Raw genomic sequence first — 20,228 nt, forward strand, 5'->3', positions numbered from 1 at the left:
TTAATTTGCACTACTGTATTTTATTTGCACTATTTATACTACAGGTTTTTTATTGCACTTTTTATGATTACCTCCTGGGCGAGTGCAACCTTAAGGAGCTTTTATTTTTTTTTTGCATTACCTGATATGATAAAGTTGATGTATTTATTTCATCCAGTTGTCCTAATTGCACTATTATGTTATTCAAATCTGTGCCTTGCTGTACTACATGGTTGTCTGCTGTGTGTCTTGTTTGTATATGATGGTTGCATCTGCTATGTAGCTATGTCGCACTATTTGCCCAAAACAAATTTCCCGCTTGGGACAATAATGTTTCTCTTATCTTATACTAGGATATGAGGTTCCTAAATGGTGCTTTATCTACAGTATGTCGATTTTCTGATGAAAATATTATTGCTAGTGACAGATATTTGATCAAAATATTGCTAGTAGCAAGCAAGACAGCTGTCAATAGGAACTGGGGTAAAGAAAAACCACCAATGAGGGATCAATAGTTAACAATAGTGGAAGAATTCTTTTTAATGGAGAAACTGACACACATACTGAGACTACAAGGAGCACAACTAGAAAGAAAACGGGGAAAAACTCAAAAAGACAACACTGGACTGGAATTAAAATCAGTAGACACACTAATCCTTAAAGCTGTAAAAATGTGTATTTACCTCAGCAGTTTTTGTTTTGTTTGCTATTATTATTTTTAAATTATTTTATTATTTCTTATGCTGTTGTAACCGACATGTCAATGTCACAAAAATGTTTTAAGTAAAGATTTAAGGGGAAAAAAGAATCAGCATTTGTCTGAAGCTGTTTAGCTCATCGCAGAGGGGCTGCTAACTGCGGTGGCTGATGTGAAAATGTCTGGATATAGAGCCAGCTCTGTTCTGGACCACTGTAGAAACATAGTGGCGCAACATGGCGGACTCTGTGGACAAGGACCTGGACAAAGACAAGGACAAGTTTATGGGCAAAGCTCAATTTAAAATAACACAAACATGACGAAAGAAAAGATACTTATTATATTATATTATATTCCATTTCTGCCAATATAACCCCCTAAATCCTTTGCACTGTACCTTTAAACATTAAGCAGTATCCACTTTGTTTTGACCCCTTGGTATAGATTCCATATCTCAATATTACCAGAGGCCACTTAGTAATAATTTAAGCAGCAAAAAATTGTCAGAAATGTCAGAAAAAAAATAAAAATATCAGTCATTTAGGAAATAGAAATGTTTTTTTAAAACCTCATTTTGTTGAAAATCACATTTTTAGTGACCTACTGAAGGAGTTCTTGATCCCTAGGTTGGGAACTACTGCATTATATACATGGTTTATGCCATGCAGTGTCAAAGCAGGGCATTTCCTAAAGCAAGACTGAGAAATGTGCATCATAGACTTGACACTTGTCTATTTCTACTCAAGGTCTACCACCGGATACATCTGGCTCCACAACCTCCATCACCTAAACTAAGTTCAGCAGCACATTCACCTTTGAATACACTCACAGCCCAATGGTTGCCCTCTGAATGCTGACATTTGGAGCAAATCCCCTGCTGACTTAATCATGGCAAATATTGCGTGTCATTTGTGCACCACATTTGGACCTGGCTGATGTTAGTGGTAGTAATTCACCACTGCTGTGAGGGAGGACTCCCGGGGTGACGTGCCTTGTGCTCAAATCTCTCTTCTCTCTACCCCCGTATTCCTCCGCCCTTTTCTCTCTGTTGTAACCTTCAGCCTGTCTCTGTCTCTTCTGTCTCACAGAGCAGAAGGACACTAGCTGTAGTAGACAGAAGCCATCTGTGAGGCAAAGGATCCTATAATGTCACAGTTTACCCACTGTAACTTTAATTTTAAGTCATTTTTATAATTTATTATCTTGTAAAATAAATTTTATCATAACTGTCTGGGTAATCTCCCTCTCTAAATACCCTCCCCTCACCTCATCAGCATCATCCCACTACTTCTTCTCTGTTTACCTCTCCATGTGCTGGGAGTCCTCTAGAGCCCGCCCCTCCCCGCGCTGTAGCCAATCACATCGCTCGGCCTGTGAGAGGGAACTACTTCTACAGCCAATCGCTGCTTGCTCTGTTAGCGCGTCATTCAAGGAAACATGGCGGCGTACATTAGCAGAGCTGTGAAGCGACTTGTACCTCTGTAAGTCACTTTAAGGTTTTCTGTATCTCCTTTTCATAAACGTGCTGTGTCTTCTTGTAGAAAAACTCACCGGACAAAATGTAACGGCGCTGAATTTGGTTGTTAAGTTTTCCTCCGTGTCACGGGGACAGCAAATGTCACATGTTTTGTTGACTGTGGAGAAGTGCAGCAGTGTTTCTAACCCCATTTATCGTTTGTTATCGCTGTTATCTGAGCCAGAATTACGAGAAATGGAGTTGTTTGTAGCTCTTGTTTGCTGTGGGTGTAGAAAAGGTGGATATGTGCACAGCGTCTGTGTCAGGAGGTAAACACTGCTGAGCTCCTGTGGCTCTGAATGAAGACAAGATGCTTCATGTTACTGATACCAAAACACACTGGAGTGCCAGTGTAAGAGTTTGGCTGTGGAAAGGTTACTTGTTAGCTTGTTAGGCTGCAGATGTGATGGTGTTGCTGTTGCTCTGCTCTTCTGTAGTCTGATATTGAGGCAGGGTTTTGTGTTTCCATCTTGCTATCTGTGCATTTCTTTATCATCAAGGACCATGATGGAAAACTTTAATTTGAGTCCATGTCAAGTTCAAGTGTCAAATATCTCTAACTAATCTGGCAGTGTCAGTCTAAGGCAGCCTGCACTAAACAGGCCTTTCGTATGGAGGCCAAGTGATGTCAATTTACCATGACTTTAAAGGAATAGCCAAATATTTTGAGAAATGCACAGGCCACACTGTCCGCGTGAGCAGCAAGTGTGCATCTCGAAACCTCCTCATTTAACACTTAGAAATCAGGAGCCCCCCCTATTTTTTTCAGCGGGATACTTGCGGTCACAGACATTAAAAATTATATTTATTTTTAACTCAGCACTACTAAGTTAATGTCAAAATAAAAGCCCTCTGACAATGTGTTTGTGACAGAATCCCTGAAATTGTGAACACAAGGTTTTTTATTATGAAATATTTGCAGGACCATTTTGTTGGAAATGCAGTGGCTTGCACAGCTTCATAAATTAGTAGAAATAAACAACAGAAACAGCACAAACAGAAATGTAAAAGAGTCAGCTTGTGGTTGACTGTTACTTTTCATCCACCCATTACATCTGTGCAGAGCATCTTCGGCTGTAGTGCCGGTTACCTGGCAACCTCAGAAGACTCCAGGAAGTCACTGCACATGGCTGTGTTTTTTCTCTGACTACATGCAGCATTCAACATTTCACTCTGACATGCTATTTAGAACTCTTACATTGGATTGTGTCAGTTTTTCTCAGTGAAGATATTCTAACCTACTCCTTGCGTCAAAAAACACTTGCTATGGCTCTGTTTTTGCGAAGCTTTCCCTACTTCCAAGTGTTTTTCAGAGCAACAGCAAACAGTTCCTCAGACTCGATCACAGCTCGATAGGCTCCCTGAATGTTGTTGCTGCTTGTTGTATCTGGACAATTCTTTCAAACACCATCAGTCAGAGTCCGTTAGCTTACTGTATGTTAGGAAAGGGCGTAAAACAGTATGTGAGATTTTTTAGTATGTCCGAAACCTTAGTATGAAACAAATTGTACCTTAATTGCATTCTATTTCCGGTGAAATATTACAGTCTGCAAACACTGGACAGCAACCAAGACAACTATAACGTCACCAACACTTCAATTTAAATGTAGGTATAAGATTTCACTTTGCTGGGCTTAGTACAGTCTTAATTTTTTTTTATGGCCATTAAAGCTGAGGTTAACACAGTTTCCCAATGGTTATGTATTTTTATCTTTACTTCCTTAGATTTAGGCAACAAAAGAATGTGGTTAGGTTGGAAAAAAACGTCATGGTTTACTTACAATGAGTAGGTACATCATCTGGTTTCACACTGGACACAAACCGTGGTCTGCCAGGTGAAGGTCCGGAGTTCGTTTGACCTATCCACCTGATATGTAATTTCATAGGCCTCAGTGAAATGGATTGATTCGCTCAAGAGGGAGCTGGTTGAGCAAAAACGTTGTGGTCACGTTGTTTCCTATTAGCAGTTTCTAATGTTTGGGTAACTGCAGCCCTCAAATGAATGTTTTTATATTAATTGATTTGACAAAACTTAATGCAATTATGATAATGACGGTTATTGGTATCGGTTATCTTTTACATGTGTGACTTTGCACCAAAGCCGAGATTAAATTAAATTAACAATTGAGTCAAACACAGGCCAATTACATGGGTTGAATCTGTAATTTGAAGCAAAGGTCAGGGATGTACTTCATTCATAGAAAGCAGATTTGTCAGTGTGATCATTTGGTTCCACGTAAATAAATATAAATAATACAATCTGCATTTTTATTTTTATAACTACTTTGATCTTCCTTTGCTTTCCTTCATTGTAAATGATCAATCTCAATTATCTCAAAGTCATCACACTGATGCAAAAATTATATGTCTGAAGCCACACTAGCAGCACTGTGGGGCTGTACTTATGCACAGCAGTGCTTTTAGTCAAAAGCCAACTTTAGCATGCTAATATGTTCACAAAGACAATGCTAACATGCTAATGTGTAGTATAAGGATGTTCACCATATTATTTTAGCGTGCTAGCATGCTCACATAAGCAATTTAGCACAAAACAAGTAGCACAAAAAGTACAATTTGCGCTTATTAGTTTGTTCATAAACCAGTGTTTTGGACAAGTAGAAAAGTATGACCTGAAGGTGGCAGTAAATTAAAAGGGATCACCAAGGTTATTCATTCACGCAGCTAGTGTGGTTAAAAATTCCAATATTTCTGTAAAATATGGCACACATTGGCCTAGTACAGTTTAGTCAATACTTTGCCCACAAAATGATCATTTCATCCAAGTAAAACACATGCATTTTCAATAAATCCTTACTATTTAAAACAGATTTGAAGGTTGCGTTGGCATGAGTAGCATTTGAATTCAAATGCGCGCGTTTGCCAGGCGCACTACTCAAAAGTGTTTTTAAATAGTTGTGTAGATGTGTTTGGGAAGTACTGAGCATACGACTGGATAAATGAGACTTGGATTAAACTGTATGAGAGTTTGTAAACCGATGTTTTGATATAATTTTGCTGTTATTGAACGTGGCCACCTTCAACTCCAACTCATCAAGAATTGCCTCTGTTTTTGAAATCTTATTTCACCGTGGAGATGTATTCGAAAAAAGTTTTCTTTATGAATTCAACATATCGTGGGATGAATAACTGATACACAAATGATCATTTTGTAAGCAAAGTAAGGAATAGTTTTTATAAATCGTATGGCAAACTCTCTTAAGGTAGACATATTCATATTTAGGGTAGCAAGATAATGGATTTTTGCCAATATTTTGTCCAACTGCCGATGTAGATATCAACACCAATTATGTACACGTTTTTCCACCCAGTTGTAGAGAACATAAGTCTCTACAACTGGGTGTAGTAGAGACTTATGTTCTCTACCACTGGGTGTAGAGAACATAAGTCTCTACACCCAGTGGTAGAGAACATAAGTCTCTCCTGTAGTGGAAATTATGTACATAATGTCTACTCTTCTTGTGATGGCCCTGGTGACAGATGCAGACATAAAAGACTTTTCAAAATGTACATTGGGCAAAACAAGAAAACTACTTCTACTCAAGTAAAACATGCCGTGCTTCTATTTATATAACATTTTCAAAGAAAACTGTAAAATGTATTCCACTTTAACAGGCTTGGATGATGGTTTCTCTAAGACAGTCCTGACAAATTGCCACAACCAAGGCAAATTTGACCTATAAAGTTGCATAATTAAAGCGTCATCTTATTGGCTTGTCATATTGACAGAAATATTCATTTCAGGCCGATGCCCATACGTCCTTTTAAAGCTGAATCTTCTGAATATTGTCAAATGGAGGATCCGGTGCTTTTTAATTTAGATATTAAAAATTAGGGTCTAAAAGTCAGGATATTTTAAGTCCCTCACCTTTATGGAAGTGCAATACTAAATACCTGAACTACTCCTTCAGGAATACAAGCACTTACATAGTTATTAGTCTTGTGTGGATTTCTGCAAGGTTACATCACGAGACTCAGTGACAGATGGTCAGCAGTCAAAGTTGCCTGGTGTTCCTCTACCTTTTCGTAAATTGTCACGCAAGTCTCATAGGAGGTCTAATGAGAAACTTCAGACACTTTGAATGTCAGTTAGAAAGAACTTAAGTGAGTTTAATATTCTAGTAATGTGTCTGTACTGGTCAACCACATTGTGACATGTGGCTCTAATTCAAGGCGCATGAATTTCCAGAGGCACAAAGCTGATGATCCTGCCAAATTAGAGTGTGAAGTCACTGTCACGCCAGTCTGTTAGTGTGTGTGTGTGTGTGTGTGTGTGTGTGTGTGTGTGTGTGTGTGTGTGTCTGTCTGTCTGTCTGTCTGTCTGTCTGTCTGTCTGTCTGTCTGTCTGTCTGTCTGTCTGTCTGTCTGTCTGTCTGTCTGTCTGTCTGTCTGTCTTTGTTTGTTTGTGCTTGTGGTGATAGCCTGGAAACATGAGAAATAAAATGTTTTCTCTTTGTCAGTGATCCCCTTTTTAACTTAGCATCTCACATTTTTTCTTGCGGTATTTTAATCATCTTATAAAGCCTCTTTCTGGTTATTTTTACGATATGTTAACATGTGCAGACTTGCGTACGGCATGAGCGGATAAAAAGTCTACCTTCTTAATGGGATTCATATTAAATTTTGGCTGATGTTTTCTGGGAAGCAGTACTTACATGGTTAAATGCAGCCCTCTCAGATGGCTGGAAGTAGAGGAGGAATGTGTGTGCTTGTTTTATGGACAGCCTAGAGCCCTCGCCCTGGCATTGGCGGCAGACTGCTCTTTGTCACAAACACCCTCGTGTCAAAGATGCAACAGCATCCTGGAGGAAGCATTGACTGCCGCTATGAAGTCGACAAGTGATGAAAGTAGCCTAGAGGTTGTCAATTAAGAGAGCCAAGGCCTGGACCTTATAAGTTAATGGGCAGTTTCCCCTCTCAGGGCCTGCTAGGGCTTTATAGCACAGCTTATAAAAACCCCAAGTGTAATGCACCCCTATAACGTTTTCAATTAAGAAAAAGGGCATAAAGCAGCGCAGACACTTGGCAGTCATGCTAGAATGTTTATAAAGTGGCATTTGGCATAAATTGGGAGGGGAATTTTCAATTGCCCCAGTTGTTTTAAAGCAGCAGCTACTGTGCAGAATTTTATTTTGATGGCACTTCATGCTGACTGAAAGCATTACAGACTTCCCGGTGTCTTCCCATTACCAGTTCTTTTCAGCTTGGTCATATGGACGCACAGCCTGAAGTTTAAAAGCTATGGCTTCTCAGTTGTAAAAGAGATTAGAAATTAGAGCAAATTTGATATATCCTTGTAATGTTACACACTCTTTATATTCGTGTGCAAAGTGTCATTAGAAATGCAAATGTCATTTCAAAGTAAATTGGCAAATTTACATATTAACTGTGCAATCATACAGGAGGAATTCACATAGAATACAATTAAAGAAAATGGAATAAAATGGCAGATTATTACAGTTGTGCACCCCTTTCATTTTAAATGCTCAAAGAAAATCCCTTCAATCATCTGGTGTCGTCTGCGGTCGAGCTAGCCTCGGCTTCCGGTAGATAAATAAATGAGTGTTGAATAAACACCAATGTGTTGACACCTCATTTCCCCATTGATTGGTGGTGGAAGCCGAGCTTGAGGTGTGTGGCCATAATCCAATCAAGCAAGAAAACAACCACGGGGACTGTGTAACCAAATGCTTCAGGGAGGCAGGGCGAGCAGGTTGGCCAAGTAACCTTAAACCATGTGTGTCTTTCTTGAACTATTTAATGGTTGATCTAATCTTTTTTTTAACCTGACACATACTTTGCCATTGCGTCACGGTGCCAAAGTTTGCCTGAAATCTTTTTTTTTTTTTTTTTTTTTGAGACACTATCTTGCTCTTTCCTCTATATTATGTTGGAGACATTCACTGTCAAGCAGGAGACTATTTGTTTCGTCAAGCTGAATTAAACGACACTAGCAAAATACATGATGGGGTTCAAGTAAACAAAATCTACACCACGACATCACTGCCTGTGGTTGCATTCACCAGCGGCTTTTTTTTTTTTTTTCCACTTTGCTTTTTTTTTTTTTTTTTTGAGCCAGTGAATCAATAAATCGCTCTATTACCTGTTGTTGACCCAGCTAGTCTTGCCTTTGAAATCTGTTACAGAGCATTAAGTTAACACATGTTGCTGTGTGAAAACAAAGCTCTGGCGACCGGCGTGGCGGCCAGCTGAATAAACGTGGTTTTGAGGGAGCCGTGTGGGATGGCAGAGAAGAGAGGCCTACACTTGTCCCAGCGCTCACCAAGGTGGATCCATGCGGCCAACAGATGGATATGTTACCCTGTATCCCCACAGAAGGAAGAAAAAAAAACCCCAACCAAAACAAGTGTCTGTGCACTGAAGCCTTTGATCAACAGCACATCTTTGGCTTCGGAGTAGGACTTCTTCGGACCCCAGAGCGCACATGGAATCGCATCTGTATAAACACGACCGGCGAGGAATGTGTGAACAATGCAACAAAAGAATTTTGTTCAAGAAACGTGGGGAGGACTTGGCTAACAAGTGGTTTGTGTGGTTTAGAGTTTGAGCGTGGTGGTCGGATTGAATGGGAAGCTGGGGAAATATTCTCTGTTTTTAATGATAACACGAGTGGGAAACTGGTGTTTTTGCTTTTTACAGATGTGAGCCAATACAAGTGGTGTGATGAAATGATCCTTTTTAAGACCAGTGCAGGATGTCAAAAATGACACAGCAATGTGCAGGCAACTATAGGTATTTTTATTATGGTCTTAATGAGATTGCATTTTATGCAATGGCTTTATGTTTTTAAACAAAACAAAAAAAAAATTCAAAATAGAAATAGAAAGGGCTGCAATTGGTATTCACTTAAGGGACAAATATCTTTGCAGCAGTGACAGGTATTTATTTGCTCCACCTCCAATCGGCTTCAATCGTTAGCGATGGAAATACAACACCTTGGTGGAAGCGCTAATTTTAGGTCCTTTGCCGGCACGATGCAATGATAGGCGCCACAAACTACTGTCCGTCTCCAATCAAACAGCGCTCAAATGTTGTCCCAAATTAGCCCGCACTGATATCGAGAGACTGAATAAGTAAAAGAAATACAAAAGAATTAACCACTGTAACATTTTCATGGGCCATATGCTGCTTTCTACTGTTTACTAACCTGTTTTCCGGCCAGTCCGTGACGTCGAATGTGACACACCAGAACAAAAACTGCCTTCTCGTCTACTGCAAGACATGTCTACGACTCTAGTCTACAGTCAATGGGAAAAGCAGTCTTTGGCCTATTTTTGACCAGGGTTTGGGAATCATAGAGGATCCACGGCACGATATTATCACGATACTTAAGTCACGATACAATATTATTGCGATACAATATATTGCAATATATTACCTTTTTTCAACCCCCCCAAAAAACTCTGTCAACATCTGTTCTACCTAATAAGATAAAGTTTTCAGTCTGTTCATCTCACCTCAGCAATTATTTGCAGCGGTAAAATGTAAATAGTGGACTGAAAAAGCAATTGATTATATTAGTTAGTAGTTAGTAGCAGTTTATTTTGAACATGTAAGTAGCAAATAAACAAAATAATCATACACTGGTAGACAGACATAAAACACACTAAATAAAGCATGCAAACTGAAAACAACATAAAATTATTTGATTTCCGTGTCCAAAAAGGAGTGGGAGGAAATACAAACTTATTTAATCCCACCCCATCTCCATAAATTAATAATTATGTATCAGTTAACCATCAGTGTAAAGCTGTACAATAATTAATTTTCCTAGACGTATTCTAATATATTAAATTAATTACCAATAATATTTCTTACAGCAAGATATGAAATGATTACAAAAATATTTAGAAAATAAAGATTCTTATAAACATACGTTATTAAAAAAAAAATCCCTTAATCATGTACCCTCATTCTATTATTCTAGTAGGCTACCTAAAGTTTAATTTGTATTTGTAACATTGATAATTTATATCATAAAAAATCTATACTTGCGTGACGATACGATATTGCCACAAAAATATTGCAATACTATGCTGTATTTTTCTACCCACCCCTATGTTCAGTGGGCTTTCCCACTTTTACAAAAAACGTGCATACGCATGCTGATAATGGTGGAAAATGGGTTTTATTGTGGTCGTAGGATTCTGCAGTGCAGTTGTCCAAGCCGCAAATCTGTTTACATGTTATGATCATAATCTATTTGGTCAGTAAATAGCCATCAAATATTTTTTGATATCACACGCAGACCTCCATAGAGAGACCACCCAATTTCCTCCTGATTGTCATGACAATTCGTAGCCTGTGTAGATGTATTTATTGAACTGTATTAAAGCATTTACTGTAGGCATGACTAACAATTTCTAATAAAGAGTGTGTTGGAGCTGGTAGAGTTTAGCCCATGTAGCATTAATTGGGTAGCCGTCAGAGTTGTGTGTGGGCAGGATATTACTTCCAGATTTGGAGTCAGCGTCACTGTCAAAAGGCCAAAGGCGTTCGTTTGGCTATTAAATAGATACAGATTTGGGTTCAATTTACACCTCAGAAACATATAGGTGTACTTTTGCATCACTGACGTTAGAATGTTGTCATTAGTTTTAAGGTGAAGCCATGTCTTGTCCTTTCCACTCTCCCTCTGCCACGATGGTGTTTTGGTCTTCTCACGGCACCGAGGTTGGCTCATTGCCATGGTGATGGTCGGCTAGTTCCAGGGCGATGAGGTGTAATTTACCCAGCATTTCCTGTCTGATACACAGCACCCTAATGAGTAAGAGGCCTGCTTTTATAGCAGAGTGTTTGTTAACCAGGCACAGCAGGGTTGATGAGTGTGTGTGTGTGTGTGTGTGTGTGTGTGTGTGTGTGTGTGTGTGTGAGTGAGAGAGTCTGTGTGTGTGTGTGTGTGTGTGTGTGTGTGTGTGTGTGTTTCTCTGGGCCATTCTGCCTTGTTTGTTAAAGCATACGTACACTTATAGGTGGGACTATCTGCAATAATACACGGGTCCATGCTGTGGCCACATGGCTGCAGTTCTTGGTCTGACCCCTCGGTGTCAGTATTGACAGCGTGCTTTGTGAAGAGGACTCTGAGATCAGCTGCCTGATGTTTGTTGTAATACCAAGTGCAGTTTCATCTCATGAATTTCCCTCATTAAATCACTCCACAGTGTCACTGAGTGACTGTCGAGGAATCTTCATTTGGAATATCAACAACTGTGTCTGCATAATAAAGTTGTGCTGCCCTCTTTTCCTCTTGTGAGAGACATCCCAGTATTATACGGGCCACGGTGTGCCTTTAAATGCAGTGTTATTGTTACAGTAAACTAAAATGAACCTAATATTAACAAAGTGCATTATAGAGGATAAAAACATCTTTACTTTAATTACATTTAAAGGGGAGCTATGGCCATTTCAAAATTTATTAATATTCATATTCCTATGGTCTAAGACAGTCCAAAAATATGAATAAATATAAATAACTCTAGATTTTGGATTTGAGAGAGTGCTAAAAGTCAAATTTATGTGATAAAGTTTGGAGCTGCTCCATAGACAGTGAATTGGGAAAGATGTTTAAATGGCCCTGAGAGCACCCAGGGGAATGTGAGTATAGACCGAATCACAATATTTGTTTACAGTGACTTTCTGGTAGACGATCCCTCCGTTATGTTCATAAAATCAAATGGCACTGTGCCAACGCTGCCTCACTTGGTTAGTTTTTAGCCACCCAATAAAAGGCACACCTACAAAAATCACCATCAGTTCATGTGTACACTATATTTAGAGTATTGTCACCATTTTACCTTGCTTTACAGACCTTTCTGACAGGGAGCTGACGTTATCTCAAAGCCACCAGACTCCACTGACAAAATACAGTTTTTACGAAAAATTATAATGAAACATGCTATACTCCCATACTTATGTCATACAAGTCGTCAATTTGTCATCATTTCTCCCTTTTTAAATGTTTTTCTCTTACTTGTCTGTTAGATTTCCTTTGACTGGTCTGGCTTTCTCTGTTTGTTCCCGGGTTGATGTGTGGTTGGGGTTGCCTTTTCGTCCTTAATGGTTCCGTGTTTGTTTATTAATACTCTGTACTTCTTTATTGAATTACCAATAAAAATACCTTGTTTAACAGATAAAACAGTTTTTACTTTGCAGGATCACAGGTAAAGTGGTGAAAATATTACAAATAGAGTGTACAGGTAAACTAATATTGATTTGTTTTTCTAGTCCAAAAAATGTTTTACTGTGACCGTGTCCACTTGAGTACATTGCTTAGCTTTCATGCAGGTACATTTCATTTATCAAATGCGCTTGTAAAGAAACGCAATACATGAAATAAGCACAGCAGGAACGTCAGATAGGTGAGACCACTGTGTTTAGCTGTACATTTTTAAATGTTACAGTTACCGCAGAAATAATAAAGTTTCCTGATTTCACATATCTGCAATTCAGATCCGTTGCCAATTGTTTACCCGGAAGTGACTGTTGTTGTTGTTCGCGTGACCACGCAGTGATTCGGTCCATACAGGGGTACATTTTCTGCTTCAGAGCTGAGAACAGTACGGTAGAATAAATCTCATTTGGGTATATAAAAGCAAGCAAAAGCCTACAAAATTATGCTCCCAAATCATTAGCCCTTTTTAGATAGGAATTGTGCAAATTTGCCGGAAAGCCCAATCAGTCTTCTTTCAGCATTGGCAGCATAAAAACAAAATCGTGGAGTGCAGCAAAATGCCACCTACCTACTTTTGTTTATACAGAATGCACCTTTTTCGGGGCAATGGGGGGCGTGAGCAAGTAACAAAACATGTAGCTCAGTGTGTGACGTAAACAGTGACGTGGGAGGGAAGCCGCGGCTAGTCAGTCCTTCGGCAGTTCTCTCGTAAGTTGGCCCGTTCTTCACCGTTCCCGTCATCTGACGGTTAATGGCCTCTTCATTTGCGAGGACAAGGAGGGCGCGCAATTCCTTGTCTCCTCAGTTGCTCATCGTTACAGTGTCTGTCAGGTTTGCGTTTCCCTCTTGCTACTAGCTGCTCGCTAATTCCTGCTGTCAGCTGTTTCCTGTTTATCCACCGCCAGTGGGTCGCACGTGCGGTGTCATCAACAGCTCCTCCCGTTGCGGAAGGGCGCCTCGCTCTGTTTAAACTAAAAGGGTTCCAAGTTCCGCCAATATGACTACGAGGAGAAAATTGGACACCTCAGATCAACTCGCCAATCCGGCTCTGTGTGTCTGAATGCTCGCAGCTTGCCGGCAAAACGGCCCAACATTCGCGGAAAATCTGGCAGCGTAAAAGGGGCTATTGTATATGGAGGCACTCTGGATTTTGACATCACAAGTTTGAGACATGCCTCTCTGGTTCCTGGCTTTGAGAGAGAGTAGCTCATGTTCTTGAGTATTGATTGAACTGTCCTAGGCCATGGAAATAACATATTGGAATTCCTAATTTAGGTGGTATCCCCCTTTTAATGCTTAAAGATTAGGCAAATAATTGATAAGTTGTTTGACAGAAGATACGATAGGATACGATGTGGTGCAATATGATACAATACAATACACTTTATTGGACTCAGGAGCTGCACAAGTATTGCTGCCTTACACGATAGAAGAAATGAATTACACACCATAAAAACACATACTACACTTAACAGTATTGCACATCAGCCACTCATGTACAGCACACAACAGAGCGCCATAAGCAAAACACACCACTACCCCTACACATCAAGCGACCAAGATCAGAAGGCGACAATTCTGATAACCAGATGGCTTGGATCTACTCTTTTATTAGGTAAATCACCAAATAGTTACTGTTAACCGCTGCACAAATGTTGTGTTGTCCACTTCCTATCACTGATATGTTTTTTCGACTGCTGAGTAAACACTTGTTAGACATCGCACGGGCAGATTTAATGATCAAATGCTGAATAACTATTCATCAGCTGCAGCTCTGCTGGCCTGAGCTCAACTCAATAGATTTATAACGTTTAAGTTTGCTTTTGTAATTATATAATTACCACTCTCATAACGAGGGTTTTGATTTGATGGGCTCTTGTGTTACAAAAGTTTTGACATTCCTGGATCAGATTAATGGACAAGTGTTGCAGTATTTCATATTTGGTCCATTGACCCTAAAGTGAAAGCACTGTGATACTCCTATAGTTTTAGAAGGTAATTGATCTTGTTCTTGCCATTTTAGTTCTGCACTGGCTCCACCATTTTTCACAGCTTCTGTACAGTAAGAAAACTTCTCTCACTGATCAGTGGATACTGAACCGCTATATGATCATTAACACATAAAGCCCTCTGCTGAAAATGTTACAGGACAACTCTGATGTGACTGTCTGAGTCCATATAAAATCCTGCGTCTGATTTATTCGAGCGTGCCGGGAAGAATTGACTGCTTCCTTTTGGTATTTTGCCGTTTTTGGAGCTGGCTCATAACTTCTCATCACATCACTGGCACAAGTTGCAGACAGGCAGCCTCCTGTTAGCACTACACTTCATTAGAACCAGGTTTCAGTGGTACCACACACATTCAAACAGCAGGGCCATCTCCCGAGCATCAAAGGAGGATTTATACAAAGGGTTGTCTCTGTGTCTGTCTTCCCATCAGTGTCTGCTAATGATGCATGCTGCACACGTTTTTAACATTGACACCCCCCCCCCCACCCCCCTCCTCCCTATCACTCATTTACACACTCAATCTTTGCTTCCATTTCTCTCTCCCTTTCCCTCTCCCTCTCCCTCTCCTCTCTCGTCTTTCCCTCTGCCATTCGTGGTGTTTGTTTGGCTGCTGGGTTTTGTTTGTTTATTGTTTCCAGATGGCAGACGCAGACTTCATTTGTGTGGCTTTCAAGTTTCCAGAGAGCTTTTTACTGCCTTGGCTCAAGCGCTTATCCTGTTTCCTCTAGCCGGGCTTTATGATGGGCCCTTTTATACGTAGCAACTGGAAACAACTGTCACTACCAGTCTGCGTCGGGGAGAGCAGAAGAAAGCCCAGAGAAAAGTGTCTCTTTCTCTGCACACTATCCATCTGAACATCTTCATTAGCGACAGAGCAGTCCGTCCACAGAGGAGGACAATGTTTCTTTTCCCCGAGGGTGAACTCTACTGGCTTCGTGGAATAAGAGAATACCCTCGATTCACCACTCCAAACTTCAGCTGCATCACCAGCGGTCCCACAGAGCAATAGGATGTGCAAAACTAATTCTTTGTTGACATGACGGTTAGGCAGCGTGCTCACAGTAGTGAGTTGTTTTTTTTTTTTTTTTCAGGACCTCACTGAGTCTAGTCTGGGCATCATTAAGCGCTGTGACATCACTTATTTACAGGAACACAGGAGGTCGACTTGCCCAGTAAATGTGGGGGAGGACCAGTGCATGTCTTTACTCATCGGATGCGGTTTTAAGACGGCGCAGTAATCAAAGCTCTCAGCTATATAAAACCCTCCCCTTCTCTTTAAGGAGGCCTTTTCTCCTGGCTGCTGCTGAATGAGTGATTACCCTGGCATTCCGACCTGCCTAATCCCATTTCTAGCAGTGATTTAACACAGAGGAGCAGTGGCCAAGGCACTGCATTCACTGACCTACCCCAAAAAACTGTCAGTGAAAGGAAATGCCAATTGTTTGGCTTCATCTTTCTGTGACAAACAAGCTGACGGTGCAGATACAATTCCTCATGTAAATGGTGAGGGTACCAGGAAGCCAGCTGTGTCACCGTCCCATTCGTCACGCATTAAAAGTCCTACAGTAGCAAGTGTTTGACATGACGTCAGCTCTAATCACAGGATAATTACGTGCTCGTTTAGGACCTGTCAAGTAGTGTCGTATATGTTGAAAACAGCGACGCAGTCATCACACTAACCCACTCGTGACCCTGCACAAGGGGATCCGAGCCGAAGTGTGAGGGGATCCGACTTTAATGTTCACGTAATCAGTGGTGTTTGTGTTTTACCACCACTGAGCGCCTGGCTGGCCGGCTAATCTCATCAGGGTTTGGGCTCTGGTGCCGGGGTGAGGGAGAGGACAGCCTAGCATGACCCATATCTCCGTGCCAGGATGGCTACAACACTCGGGCTCGACTGTGCAGTTCCATCAGAGTTTACTATGAGGCCCTTTGCCAGGGTGTTTACTACTGGACTGTCTGGCACAACAAGATAATGCCTGTACTAATGCCCTCTAAGGACACAGCCACTCTCACTAAGGAGGGTCTGCTCTTTTTCATCACGCCAGACTCTGTGCAACTACATAATAACATCACGGAGCACTAATGATGTAGCGATACACTGGTTTACGTAACAGGTTCATAGTTTTAATAGGTAGTAATGTTCTGTCTGTGTATAGGAGTGGACAAGATAAATACTGTGTAAAGAAATGGAACGAGTGAGATAGGAGGAGAAGGAATTCTGGTCGCTCTCATGTTTCATTCAGAAGATACTGCTGCTTGGTTTCTTAATGTTACTTAGAACTCTTCTCCTCGGCCTTTGTCGGTCTATAAAACCTGCCTGATTTCTTTTCTGTGCAGCCAATTGCACAACAGCTTTTTACCATCATTCTTGTGTTTCACTGTTTTTCACTGTGTTGAGTTAAAGGTACGACTAGAACATAATCCGCATAGCCTTTAAATGATCCAGCTCAGTGCAACACTGTTCCTAACTATGGTTTGAATGATTATAGAGTTTGATCAGCATCTGAAGATGTGAACATTTTAAGCCTCTCAAAGAAAGGATTGATTGTGTGAAAGTTGTACAAGTGCACCTGATATACTGGTGTAAAGTAATGTCTCCTCTCCCCTTGAAGCTAGTGAGCAGTTGTCCAGTAATCATGCAACATGATTTTAGCCCTAGCTGACAAAAGTTTTTCAACTGTTTGACCTGCGATCGTTGTAACAAATATAAAGTAATCGTTGTCTGTAAGTATTATAATTAACCTTTATGCATTGTTTGGGTGTCTGATAAGCTGTCAGACTCATGAATCTGTTACTGAAACTGGACTTCCTGGAACATATTTTATGTCCCATAGGTACTAGGAATGTCACGAGAACCAATACTTTGGTACCAAGTCAAGTGCCAAAATTTTGAAAGCATGATGGTACTCATTTTTCCCCAGTGCTTTAGGTACCGGGAATGCAGTTATTCCAGATCTGATGGGCACCATACACCTGTGGTCAGAGGAAAAGGCACCTATCAGCATGTGTGGCTGCAGTGACAGCTCTTTTTAAAAAAAAAAAAAAAAAAAAAAAAAATAGGCCAGCATATTTTCAGTTCAAGTCAAGAGAATTTTATTTATCCTGAAGGAAATTCTTTTAATGATCACTCACTGGGCCCAGTTTTTTAACAACAGATTATTAAATATCTGGTAAAATATACAAATATGCAAGATAGAAGTGTTTTCTAGGAGCAAAAGCAAAAATCAGTGCTTAATAGAGTAACAATAGAAGTATGATAAGTACAGCAGTTTCTAAAATGGTGGAAAAAACAGACTGCGCCTGCTAATCAGTGTTATATTGAAGGTGATATAACAACGAGAAGTAGTTTGCATTTGACTGAGAATGATATTGCACTACATTGAGAAGTGATTATAATATTGAGGAATTATATAAATACGAACACCAGCAGTGGGACGAGATGCTGAGCATAGATTCTGTGCTGTGTTCTGAATGTTTGGCATGTTTTTCTTGGTTGGGTAAAAAAAAGTACCGAACACCAACAACAATGTAAAAGAAATGGAAATATATTAATATACGTTTCCTTGCCCACAAAGTTTCATGAGCCCGCACAGAATAGTACTTTGCTTTCAAGGTGGATCATCGGGGATTAATAATAAAATTTACATTACATTTTATTAATTTTTATTTTAGCAAAGTAATGTATGTTTAAGTACATGGGATTTAATTATTGATTTATTTTTTACCGTGGCATTAGATTGGGTATTTAGAATTATTGAATTTAACTCCTATTGTTATTGGCTACTAAATTTCTGGTATCCCAAAATGCTTAATAGATACCTGCACTATAGTGAGAACTAATGGAAGGTTGTTCGGTTTGGTATCATAAATAAACCATGACAACAAATCTGTGAAGTCACCTGTTACCTTGTCATGATAGTGAGGCAGCAGGGGCACCACAAATGAACAAAGAAAAAGGCCTCATGGGGGGTGGTGAAATTATATATTTATATATATATATATATATATATATATATATATATATATATATATATATATATATATATAATTTCACCAATCTATATGACGCCCCTTTTTGTGCTGTAGAAATTTAAATTTTACACAACATTGAGTTAATTTACTGTTGGCAGGTTGTGGTAAAGGCTTGTTTGTGGTTCTCCATCATGAAATACCCTCTGCTACACACATTGTTGTGTTAGTGAACTGACACCGTTGCACTGCTGCGCCCACGGGAGGTCAAAAACCTGCTCAGTCCACTCCCTCAACTCACCATTCAACCTCTGGGCACACACACACACACACACACACACACACACACACACACACACACACACACTGAGGAAACAAATCGGCAGCTGGCTGTTTGATGGTCTAATTTAAACCAGTGGATATTTTTGAGCTGTTTCAATCCCCTGACATGTGTGTGCGTGCACGTGTGTGGACACAGGGGCGTAATAAAGGAAGTTCCTTTATGCGAGTGATGGATAGTTTTCCTATTTTGCTGTTAAGATGTATTCTAAATATTTAGTTTTCCATTTTATAACAAGGCTAGTCATTGATATGGATGCCAGGAACGGCTGCACCACCCATTTGTGAGTGTCTCCTGATCTGCAGTTCACATGTACTAACGTTTCATCTGCCTTGCTGGGCTCCAAGTAAAGCACACAGTCAGTACGTATTCACACCAAAACTCAGAGCCACCACAGTCATGAAAACATAAAAGAAATAATTTGACCTCCAGTTTATGACTCATTCCAGTTGGCCTTATTTTAAGACATGCATGCAAGTGCTGTTTGTGTTGAGTCGGTGGTGAGGAGAACTGCTTATTAAACCATCTGATCCAGTTTTGCGCAGGCTTGATTGGCCTTTTAATTTGCAGTAATAATTAATTCAGGATACTCAGACATCCATCTGGGAACACGCGTTCAGATCAAACAAACCATTTAAAAGAGTTAAAATTCTCGCCGAGGCCTAATTATCACCTAATAGCTGATGTGGCAACAAACAAGTAATTATTATCTCTTTTGCTTCTATTAGCCCAACAAACGAGTGGAGACACCTCTGGGTAATAAAGGGTTAGTGTTTATGAAAATTGATCCTGGGTGCTAAATGTTGATTTAATTTGAATTTCAACTTGCTCTTCAACTTCAAAATTTTGGTCTAGCATTTGCTGTTGTTGTATTTTACCTCCCATGTTCACCACAGATGTTTGTATGTGCAGATGCCTGTATGGTGAAACATTTGAGGAATTATTAGACTTTAATTCAGTCATTGTTTTATTAAGAAATGTGTCATCTGGGGATGCACCGATTTATTGGCTGCACATTGGTGTCGGCCGATACTCACTTTGTTGACTGCCATCGGCCTATTGGCAAATAAGATGATATTCACTGATGATGGTGGCCGATGTTTTTCTGTTGTGTCACATCAATTTTGCGCAGGCTAGAAAGCATGGCTCCAGACTGACAGCGTCCGGGAGACAATAGAAAATGTGTTTTGGATGTATCAAGGTCTAGTCGGGATGCCTTCAGGATGAAAGAACGCTGTAAACTCACTATAGATGGATCAGAGGACACACCCTGTTGTTTCCCCGATAAAGCTACATTGTGAACAACGAATCTGTGTTGACATTGAAAGGTGGAGAGCTAGTTAACGTTAGCTATTAGCAGCCGGAGGCCGCACTAACTGCAGACGGAACTGAATTAAATTGAATTATGAGGCATTCATTGTCCATTCAGTAAAAATTTGAATTTGGTGAGTTGTAATGTTCTCCTGATGTGTTCAAATATATTGTAAAGTGTAGTTTTTGCCAG

At 40.1% G+C, this 20,228-nt stretch overlaps 1 protein-coding gene across 1 annotated transcript in view; it reads left to right on the top strand.

Annotated features, from left to right (window-relative positions):
* The first annotated feature begins 2,103 nt into the window (after nt 1-2,103).
* clybl (citrate lyase beta like) overlaps nt 2,104-20,228 on the top strand; it is a 91,881-nt gene continuing 73,756 nt past the window's right edge. Inside the window, exon 1 of the mRNA XM_049593621.1 lies at nt 2,104-2,157. Coding sequence (XP_049449578.1) covers nt 2,114-2,157 — 44 coding nt within the window. The 5' untranslated portion in view covers nt 2,104-2,113. The remainder of the gene's footprint in view (nt 2,158-20,228) is intronic.

The sequence above is a fragment of the Epinephelus fuscoguttatus genome, linkage group LG13 (genome assembly GCF_011397635.1).
Source record: "Epinephelus fuscoguttatus linkage group LG13, E.fuscoguttatus.final_Chr_v1".
NCBI lineage: Eukaryota > Metazoa > Chordata > Actinopteri > Perciformes > Serranidae > Epinephelus > Epinephelus fuscoguttatus.